This window comes from Populus nigra, chromosome 19, assembly GCF_951802175.1.
Source record: "Populus nigra chromosome 19, ddPopNigr1.1, whole genome shotgun sequence".
NCBI classification, from domain to species: domain Eukaryota; kingdom Viridiplantae; phylum Streptophyta; class Magnoliopsida; order Malpighiales; family Salicaceae; genus Populus; species Populus nigra.
The window spans coordinates 4,113,559-4,123,621 of NC_084870.1; the positions used below are offsets into that span (position 1 = coordinate 4,113,559).

A 10,063-nucleotide genomic window follows, 5' to 3' on the forward strand; every position below is an offset into this window, starting at 1 on the left:
ATGAACTTATACGTAAGATGTCTTCTCGATATTTAAAGAAAAAAATACAAAAAAAATATATTGACTTTAAAATGTTTAGGCTTTAACCTAATAAGATAAGGATCTCCTTACCGATGATGACTTTTCTTAAATTTTAGATAGATCAACAGCTAGCAAACACAAAAATATTTTAATTTATATTAGACAAATAAACAATACAACTTACTTTAAATAAGGTATACTAATGGTGATAAGAATATTCTTCATTTACACAATCATCATTTTTATTCAGATTCCAAGACCAATTATAATTTTTAATAATTAAAATATTAGATGATAATTTTTTTTTTACAATAAAAAATAAGAATTTTTTATTTTTTTTCTATCATTAAAGCAATGTATTTCTTCACTAGGGAAACTGGCACATAACCCTCTTCTTTTTATTTTCAGCAAGAGAATAATTACCGTGACATCACATTCATGCAACAAATATCATGATCGCATGAACTTCATAAGATGGATCCCTTGTGGGGCTCCCCTTCCCCCCACCCCCAGCATTATAAATACATGCAACCCATCTTACAATTGTCATTGCACCAAACCAAGTAGACTGCTTCTCCTCCCCACACTTCACCACCGCTACCTCTTAAAATGATGAGCTCTCAGATTCAAAAGCTCAACTCCACCAAACCCTTGTCATCACTTTTACCAAAACCCTCAATCCTGAGCCATGGAAACCCCAGCCTTCCGAGTTATAAGCAGCAACATTTACCTAAAAGGCAAGCTAACTTTAGAATCCGTGCAGCTCTTGGCAATGCCAAGGTTTTATCAAAACCATCAACAACAGAAACTGCTGTGAAAGTTAAGGCAACTGTTACGGTTAAAGTAACAATTGGTGGAATTTTCTCCAATATTGGTTTAACAGTACCTCTTGATGAGTTAACTGAGGTATTTGGTAAATCTTTTCTTTTGGAGCTTGTTAGCGCACAGCTTGATCCCAGTAAGTAGTGCTTCTGTTTTCTCTTTCTATTTACTGATATTTTGGTAGTGTTGCATGTAACTGTACATTTTTTCATGAACTGATACATGTCTGGTATATTTTTGGGCAGATACTGGATTAGAGAAGGAAACAATCAAGGCTTATGCTCACAAAGCAAGCCAAAAAGATGATGAGGTGAAATATGAGACTAAATTCACGGTACCAGCAGGATTTGGAGCGGTTGGAGCAGTTTTGGTAGAGAACCAACATCACAAGGAAATCTTTCTTAAGGACATAGTTCTTGAAGGATTCCCTGATGGCCCCGTCAATGTTGAATGTGATTCATGGGCTCATTCCAAATATGATGATTCTAAGAAGAGAATTTTCTTTGCCAACAAGGTACTATTCTTTTCCAACAAATGTAAAGATTTTCCATTATCGGCAAATAAACTTACTAATCTCTATGTACAAAATTTTCTTGAATTCACGATAGAGAGGAAGGGAAAGACAACGTAAACTAAACTAGAAATAAAAGAAATGGATGTGTGGTTTAAATTTTGAAGAATAATATAAATTATATCCTGAGATCTTATTTAAAAGTTTAAGTTATTGAGTTGTAATGATTCTTTGATATGATATCGAAGCGTTGATAATCAAGTTATTACGAGTTTGAATTTTTGTATTTGTGAAATTTTCAAGTTTAAAAAATTTCCATTTAAAAAGATGTATCAAAAAATAATATAAATACCTTATATAGTTCTTTAATAAAATAGGATTCTCATAGCTTTGATTGTTGACTTTTAGTTGTTTTTTATCTGGTTATGTGCTAATGAACCAGTCCTACATAACTTCCGAGACCCCTGATGGACTGAAGAGGCTAAGGGAGCAAGAGTTGGAAGATATACGAGGAAATGGAGAAGGGGAGAGAAAGTCACATGAGAGGATCTATGACTACGATACATATAATGATCTTGGTTTTCCAGATATAAGCAGTAAACTAGCAAGGCCTGTGCTAGGCGGCAAAGAGCGCCCGTACCCAAGGCGTTGCAGAACCGGACGCCCGCGCACTAGAAAGGGTCAGCAAAATTCCTGATGACAAGAAAAGGAAATATTTCACAATTTATGATTCTATTTAGAATATCTGATAATTATTTTGGTTATGAATGCAGACCCATCGTCCGAATCAAAAAGCCTCATTAACTATGTGCCGAGGGATGAGGTGTTCTCGGAGGTGAAACAAGTCACATTCTCAGCAAAGACATTGAAGTCTGTGTTGAACGCGCTCCTGCCATCGATTGAGTCTGTTTTTGAAGATCCAAAACTTGGATTCACTTACTTCAATGCCATAGACTCTCTTTTTGACGAAGGAGTTACATTGCCTAAGCCGAAAAATCCAGGGTTTCTCCGCACGGTTTTGCCAAGGCTTGTGAAAACTTTTAGAGAGGGAGGAGATGAATTGTTGCTCTTCGACACTCCTGACATGATTGATAGTATGATTCCCCTTCTACCTCTTCTCGTGCATATATATTTATAGAATAAATTTCTTACAAATAAGTTTCTTCTGCAGGAGATAAATTTTCTTGGTTCAAGGATGAAGAATTCTCTCGGCAAACACTGGCTGGTCTAAATCCTTTCAGCATACAGTTAGTTACGGTAAGAAAATCCGTATTGAATCATTTTTGCATTAGTGGTAGAAGGGTGACAGAAAAGTAAGAAGATTATTGTGACTTCTTTCAAGCAGGAATGGCCCCTAACAAGTAAGCTTGACCCTGAAATCTATGGCCCTCCTGAATCAATGATCACAACAGAACTCTTGGAAAAAGAGATTGGAGGAATTATGACTGTTGAAGAGGTAAGGGTGTAGACTCTGGTAAACAAGCTAATTTTCTATTTTGTATTGTTTCACAACATTTTCCAAATTAAGTTCTTGGATCTTGGTGGTTTGTAGGCTATGAAACAAAAGAGGATTTTTATGTTGGATTATCATGATTTATACTTGCCTTATGTGAACAAAGTGAGAGAGCTTGAAGGAACTACTTTATATGGATCTCGGACGCTGTTCTTCCTCATGGAAAATGGCACCTTGAGGCCTCTGGCCATTGAACTCACCAGGCCACCATCCGGTGACAAGCCACAATGGAAACAAGTGTTTACACCCAGCTGTTCCGATGCCACTGGTTGCTGGCTGTGGAGGCTGGCCAAAGCTCATGTTTGTGCTCATGACTCCGGTTACCACCAGCTCGTCATTCACTGGTAGGTCTAAGTTGAGATTAATAGTATGTCACTTGTAAGATTTGATAAGTTAGAGAAATTATGCTTTTTTATGAACTTACTTGTCATTCATTGGTACAAACTCGAAGCCATGATCATGGAACTTAAACTTTGGGACCTTTTTTTTTTTTTGCAGGCTAAGGACACACTGCTGTGCAGAGCCGTACATAATTGCTGCTAATAGGCAACTAAGTGCAATGCATCCAATCAATAGACTTCTACGTCCGCATTTCCGATACACAATGGAAATCAACGCTCTTGCTCGAGAAAGCCTCATCAATGCAGCAGGAATAATTGAAACCACTTTCTCTCCTGGAAAATACTGCATGGAGCTCAGCTCAGTTGCTTATGACAAGCTATGGAGATTCGATACGGAAGCACTGCCAGCTGACCTCATTAGAAGGTAACGCACATACATAGGTCTAGAGTTTATCTAACCTTATCCCACAGTTCTTGGACGGCCTTGTCATTTAGCTGCTCAACACATCAATTCTCTGCCTTCATCAATTTTCAGGGGAATGGCAGTAGAGGATCCAACAGCAAGACATGGCCTGAAGCTTACAATCGAAGACTATCCATTTGCCAATGACGGTCTTGTTCTTTGGGATGCAATTAAGGAATGGGTTGGTGACTACGTGAAACACTACTACCCAGAAGCAAGCATGGTGGAGTCCGACAAAGAACTTCAAGCATGGTGGACAGAAGTGCGAGCTAAAGGCCACGAAGACAAGAAGGATGAACCATGGTGGCCTGTCCTGAAAACACAAGAAAACTTGGTTCATGTTTTAACTACAATAATTTGGGTGACTTCAGGTCATCATGCAGCTGTGAACTTTGGCCAGTACATGTATGGTGGGTACTTCCCCAACCGGCCAACAATAGCTCGAACCAACATGCCAACTGAGTCACCATCAGATGAGGAGTGGAAGCTCTTCTTGAAGAAACCAGAACTTTCACTGTTAAAATGCTTCCCTACACAGCTTCAAGCAACAAAAGTGATGGCTGTTCTGAATGTTTTATCTAGCCATTCGCCTGATGAGGAGTATATCGGCGAGAAAACGGAACCATCTTGGGAAGAAAATCCTGTCATTAAGGCTGCATTTGAAAAGTTCACTGGAAGACTGAAGGAGCTCGAAGGGATTATTGATGAAAGGAACACTGATTTGAACCTGAAAAATAGGACTGGAGCTGGAGTTGTTCCATATGAGCTCCTGAAGCCATTTTCTGCTCATGGTGTCACAGGGAAGGGAGTTCCTAATAGCATCTCCATTTAATATGCTTGAAAGTTGCAACAAATAATCATAGAGTATGTCCGCATAACTTCCATATCAGAAGTCATCTAAATAAGCTCTGTGAACAAAGATTTATCAGCAATCTCTTCACTTTATGCTATATAGTTTGGTTAAATTATTATCTTGTCTATTATCATTATAACACCTTTAAAAATTAACATAAATTATACTAACAAAGGGGGTGTTGATGAATCGTGAGCGCAATAAATGGAGTTACCTTGAACTAGCTGATCATTTATTCTACATATATTTAAACTGAAACTCAATCTGAAATCTCTAAATTATGAAACTTATATAAATCTACCAATAAAATTCTTCATTTTGGATACTCTGTTAAATATATAAATTGTATTTAATCCACACATTTAATGACATTGCCTCATTGCACCTAGCTTTGCTGTCCAAAAATCTGTATTGCAGCTAAAGCTGAATGGATGTAGCCAACGCTGAAATCTGATCTGCATGAATATCAGCAACCAAAGTCGGATAAAATGGCTACTATGTCGGGAGAGAGCACAACCAACGTATGCAGCAAGGGCAAACTATATTTGAATCTTGCTAGCATGCGCGCAGAAAAGCTCCTAGAGGGCAAATATGATTCAGTATCTGGGTGGCATACTGGGATTAAGCTCAAACAACGTATACCACAAATTCCCAAAAGACAAATCTCAATCTGAAAACTGGCTGTCGCTCGTGTAGCAAACGCCCCCAAAGAGTACGCAATCTCCGTGTATGGCCAAAAGCTGGATGAGCCTCAAGCCTCATGTGGAACAATATCTCAGTAATAATTTAAGAGTCCAGACAGTGTTTAATATTATGGTAATAATTGTTTTTTTAAATGTTTTTTATTTAAAAATATATTAAAATAATATTTTTTTTTATTTTTTAAGATTCATTTTTAACATGGCATATCAAAACTATCCACAAACAAAGAAAAAATCAAGAAAAAAAATCAAAAATTATAAAACATGGTTTTTACAGCAAAAACAAACAGTTTAAGTTCATTATTTTTCTCACAAATAAAGGATACACTGAAACAAGATTGAGAAATAGATGAACACATGTCATCTAATAATATTTCACTGGAACTGAGTTATTGTACATATACAGCGTATGAACCTATGCTACATAATTTAGAAGATAGAATGAATTAACTGATGTATCCTATAAGCTATAAAGAATCAAACGAAACACTGTATAGTTTACTATTTTTGTCGTAACATACCTATCTTGCTTACCATGTACAATACACGCATGTATAAGAGCATATGAATAAATAAATGAGATTACTCTCGAACGCATGCCTTCTGCAGCTGCACTTCAAAGATGGAGCTCAATAGAGCCATCATTGCCTAGAACATTATTACGTGGTTCTCATGAGTTCTATCGTCATGCTGGCACTGATTTAATCATATTGCGTACTTAGTAAGAGCATGCGAGTCACTGCACTCTGCACATATTGCATTCTAATTGCATCATGTTGGCAGTCTTTGGTGTCAATCACAAAACGTGAGTATGCGAGTCTCTGCACATACACTCAGGAACTGGATACTTTGTAACATCTCTTCCAGCTTTGCTAGTCCTTAGTTCTGGTTGCCCTAAGGAGTCACGATGCAATTCTTTTATGACTCTGTTGAACTCTGCTTCAGGGAGAGAAGAATTTAGAAAATAAGGGAGCATGTGTCTTTTGTTTGGGGTTATGTACTTCTTGTGTCCTGCATATGCCCTGTGTCCCTGTAACAAAAACAAAAGTTCAGTTTCAAAGATAGCAGGATAAACACATTTGAGATTCCAAATCCATGAATTGAAGATCATTAAAGATCCATTGGACAAACGAGTCATTCGCTAAGGTCGGTGCTTTAGCTAGAGAAGAACATAAGTATATGCATATATTTAGTCTACTTGCTTCTACAATTAGAACGAGTAAAAATTAGAAGATGCAAACAAAGAAGTGATGGCAGACTGTACCTGGATTGCATGTCCCATGTTTCCACCATGAGATGGCATAAAAACATCACTGTTCTCTGAAACTAAATAATCAATGGCGGCCATTAAGGAAGCTTTGTTTGCAAATGGTTTTAGTTCGCCAGGTAAGGCAAGATCTTCCTTGTTGTAGAAATTAGGAAATTCTCTGGTTAATGGTAGCAAAGCTTCTTTCCCGCCAAGTGGTTGCCCTCCTGCCCAGTATATTCTTGCACTTTTTGGAGCTCCAAGAGCTTTAAGAAGCCTAATAAATTAAAATTAAATAAAAATTCGACTTTAGAAATTGTTCAAACATAAAAAAATAGGCAAACTATGCAAATTGAATTCACATTGCCTTAATCCTGACACATCAGCTTGCATAGCATTAAATTCTAACCTAGCAACCTCCAAGGCATTCAAAGGGCAGAGACCAGCAAGCTTTCTTTCACGACAAGTCATGTTTGACTTTGCAGTGAGTAGTTCAGGTCGTTGTTTCCTCTCCTTATTGATTATCTCGTCATAGTCATGGCTCAAACCAGGGTGGCATCCAGTCCTCACCCACACATCCAACTCCATCCGCAGATGAAGAGCAAGATAAGGTCCTTTGCTCTGCATCCTCTCTGCGATCTTGTTACCAAGCTCCAAAACTGGTGGCGCAAACCTCAGTGCATGAAATGCCACCTGGAAAAAAAATACATGAGATCAGAACATCTACAATGAGAATATGAATGGAGAACAGCACTAGACTGAGTTTAAATTCACAAATGACCGAATTTTAGCACAATTGTGAAAAGCCATCAATCTAATGGAAAAAACTAAAAAGCAAGAAAAATCTTAAAATACCTTGCATCGAAGTTTCTGAAGATCAGAAGGAAGATCTTTAGAGAGCCTTGAATCCAAACCACGTAGAAGTAAAACACCTTCTCGGTTAAGCTGCAGAACCAAAATAAACCACAAGTAAGACCCACTATGCCAATTGGTATCTGCTGGAGCACATTGATACTGGTCAAATGTGAAATGACAACTCTCATGAGAGATAATAAACTGGACATGCTAAACGTGAACAAAACTTGAACCGGGTTTGATATTAGGTTGTGTTTGTTTTTGCAGTCCAGCCGCACCTTTGAAAAAATTTGAATTTGTTTTTCTTCAAATTGGTTTTTTTTGTGTTTTTTGATCGTTTTGATGTGATGATATCAAAAATAATTTTAAAAAAATATATATTTTGATATATTTCCAAGCAAAAAAACACTTTGAAAAGCAACCTCTACCACAATTTCAAGCACGCTCTAAAATCAGCTATACATTGAATCAATCTTTCTCTGAAGCTAGTGAATCAAATGTACAGGCAAAGAATCTTTCATCCAAAATGCCATCCAGCAAAAAAACAGAACCATTCAATCAGTATGAGACCAGAGCCAATTAATATAACTGGAATGCCAGACTGCAATTTGTGCCCTCAAAATTATGAAATTTTCCAACAGTTCTTTCTTTCTTTTTAAGCCTAGTCGTAGAACAGCAGCTATTTTGGTAAGTCATTATTGTAATCCTGATTATCAATTAATAGCATCCTACCCCAACAACCAGAACATAATACTCTAAATCCAAACAGTTAAAGCAAAGCAAAAACCGAAAAACAGACATACATGCTCAATAATACCTTAACAATTTGTGGGCCATTAAGCCTAGTTACAAACTATCAGCTGCCAAGCTTAGCTTATCTTATATGCCTGCATTCTAAGTTTCCCTTCTTTTTTTATTTTTCATTTGCTAAATCAACTTTCCAAAGTGAACAAGGAACAAGTGGCAAAAGCCATCTACTTCAAACAACAAACTGATCAGCAACAATCAATACAAAGAAGATAAGCAATTACTCTGCGGTGAAAAAAACTGAGAAACAATTCTCACCCTTTTGAGATAACGTGCGCGGATCCATTGAGGGGAAACATGGAGAGGAGTTCGGCTCTCCACCACCGGCCTTCTGGTTAGATGATATGATGGCAATGATGAAACTATTCTCACATCATTTGCTAGAACTCTCTTGAAATTCTCCAAATCAAATATATCAGAAAATTCACTGCATTCACCATATAAAACCACAATCACAAAGGTTAATTAAATAAACACACACATGTAGCATTTATGGACAACAAAGGAAACAAATTTAGTTTGCATAGCCTATGATACAAAATGTTTTAATATTTTTATTTTTTTTTTACCTTTCATCTCCCCAAATGACATTAACTTGCAAAATAGGAACGACCAAAGCAGCACCAAGAATCCTTGCAATCACCACAGCATCCACAATCTGATTCCTCTGCTGATTCATTCCACCAGAAACCACAACTAGTAAATACTTCCTCCTGTCCTCAAAAATCAGCTCACTCCCTCTCCTATAGTCACTACTAAACTTTAAACAAGGCTTATAACCCAACCCATCAGGTTGTTTCCAAAACTCACTCTCCTCTTCAACCCCACCAGATATTTCACCCTGAAAATCAACCACACCTTTCAAAGACTCATGTTTTACTTCGTTTGACCTAATACCTGCCTCAAATTTTAGCTCCCGAGCATTCACAGAACCTACTTCTTGATCTTTTTTATCATTTCTTTCATCATTAGAAACAAAACCAAGCTGCTGTCTTGTATGCCCATTAGAAAAAGACTCTTGCAGCTGTGACTGACTAGTCACGCAAGGGTAAGGAGAAAATGGTATTAAAGGGTCAAGAGTGTACCATAACTTTAACATACCAAGAAAACCACAAAGAAACAGAGCCAAAAACCAAAATCTTGGACTTCTAAACCATTTCAACCCAAAGAACCTGTTTGCTGATGGTTTCTTTGGAGGAATAAGCAGAGATTGTAAAGCCGAAGAAGATAAAGAATTGATTATTTGTGATGGAACTGATATGTAAGAAACTTTCTTTGCATTATTCTTTGATTTTGCCATTAAAGAAAGAACTAGAAAAAACACTCCTTTTGAAACCCCTCTTTTTTCTTGAAGAAATGTCGTGTCTTAGAGAGAGAAAGGGGTGGTGGGAACGCAGACTGAGCGAAAAGGGCTGTCTGTCTACGCGTTGGAGCTGTCAGAATGGGGAGAAGAAGAAGAGAAAGGTGTCTCGGATGGTTTCGTGGAGGTTTATTTTTAAACTACTTCGATTACTATTTATTAATTATTATAATGGTATTTGTTTAGCATCGTAGTTGAATTATATTTTTTAAATTTTTTATTTTTTATTTTTAATATATTTTTTAGTGTTTTAATGTTAAAAATAAATTTTAAAAAATAAAAAATATATTATTTTAATTTATTTTCAATCAAAAAATATTTTAAAAAATAACAATTAACAAAAAAAACTTCCAACCGAATCTTTTACCTAATTCAGATTTAAAATTAAACGATGTAAAAATTATTTTCATATAATTATTTTAACTTGATCAATCCAAAATCAACCTAATCAATCAATAAAATAAGTTGATTAAATTATATTAATGTAACGTTTAGATGATTTTATTTGAAATCTAAACTAGACAAAAAAAATAAGTAAAAAATTTTAAATTAACTAATTAGATTAAATTT

The 10,063-nt window shown here is 36.4% G+C and overlaps 2 protein-coding genes across 2 annotated transcripts; one reads left to right on the forward strand and one right to left on the reverse strand.

The window, feature by feature from the left end:
- The first annotated feature begins 556 nt into the window (after positions 1 to 556).
- Positions 557 to 4,616, forward strand: LOC133680374 (linoleate 13S-lipoxygenase 2-1, chloroplastic-like). Its single transcript, XM_062103288.1, has 9 exons — positions 557 to 979; positions 1,089 to 1,357; positions 1,797 to 2,034; positions 2,128 to 2,448; positions 2,526 to 2,611; positions 2,700 to 2,810; positions 2,907 to 3,211; positions 3,366 to 3,632; positions 3,744 to 4,616. Exons 1-9 carry the CDS (start codon positions 631 to 633, stop codon positions 4,501 to 4,503), a joined length of 2,706 nt encoding a protein of 901 aa, XP_061959272.1. The 5' UTR covers positions 557 to 630; the 3' UTR covers positions 4,504 to 4,616.
- A 947-nt stretch (positions 4,617 to 5,563) lies between these two features.
- LOC133680375 (O-fucosyltransferase 20-like) lies at positions 5,564 to 9,617 on the reverse strand. The gene is made up of 6 exons (XM_062103289.1): positions 8,703 to 9,617; positions 8,392 to 8,560; positions 7,327 to 7,416; positions 6,881 to 7,164; positions 6,490 to 6,748; positions 5,564 to 6,255 (listed from the first exon to the last, which is right to left on the reverse strand). Exons 1-6 carry the CDS (start codon positions 9,431 to 9,433, stop codon positions 6,022 to 6,024), a joined length of 1,767 nt encoding a protein of 588 aa, XP_061959273.1. The 5' UTR covers positions 9,434 to 9,617; the 3' UTR covers positions 5,564 to 6,021.
- Positions 9,618 to 10,063: the final 446 nt, after the last annotated feature.

What these genes read in the sequence shown, in the direction of transcription:
- LOC133680374 (XM_062103288.1), top strand. Translation starts at nt 631, where the DNA reads ATGATGAGCTCTCAGATTCAAAAGCTCAACTCCACCAAACCCTTGTCA. An exon ending in CACCAGCTCGTCATTCACTG is followed by an intron (nt 3,212 to 3,365) that starts GTAGGTCTAAGT and finishes TTTTTTTTGCAG; the next exon opens with GCTAAGGACACACTGCTGTG. An exon ending in CCAGCTGACCTCATTAGAAG is followed by an intron (nt 3,633 to 3,743) that starts GTAACGCACATA and finishes ATCAATTTTCAG; the next exon opens with GGGAATGGCAGTAGAGGATC.
- LOC133680375 (XM_062103289.1), bottom strand. Translation starts at nt 9,433, where the DNA reads ATGGCAAAATCAAAGAATAATGCAAAGAAAGTTTCTTACATATCAGTT. An exon ending in AATGCCTTGGAGGTTGCTAG is followed by an intron (nt 6,749 to 6,880) that starts GTTAGAATTTAA and finishes TTAATTTATTAG; the next exon opens with GCTTCTTAAAGCTCTTGGAG. An exon ending in ACATGGGACATGCAATCCAG is followed by an intron (nt 6,256 to 6,489) that starts GTACAGTCTGCC and finishes TTTTTGTTACAG; the next exon opens with GGACACAGGGCATATGCAGG.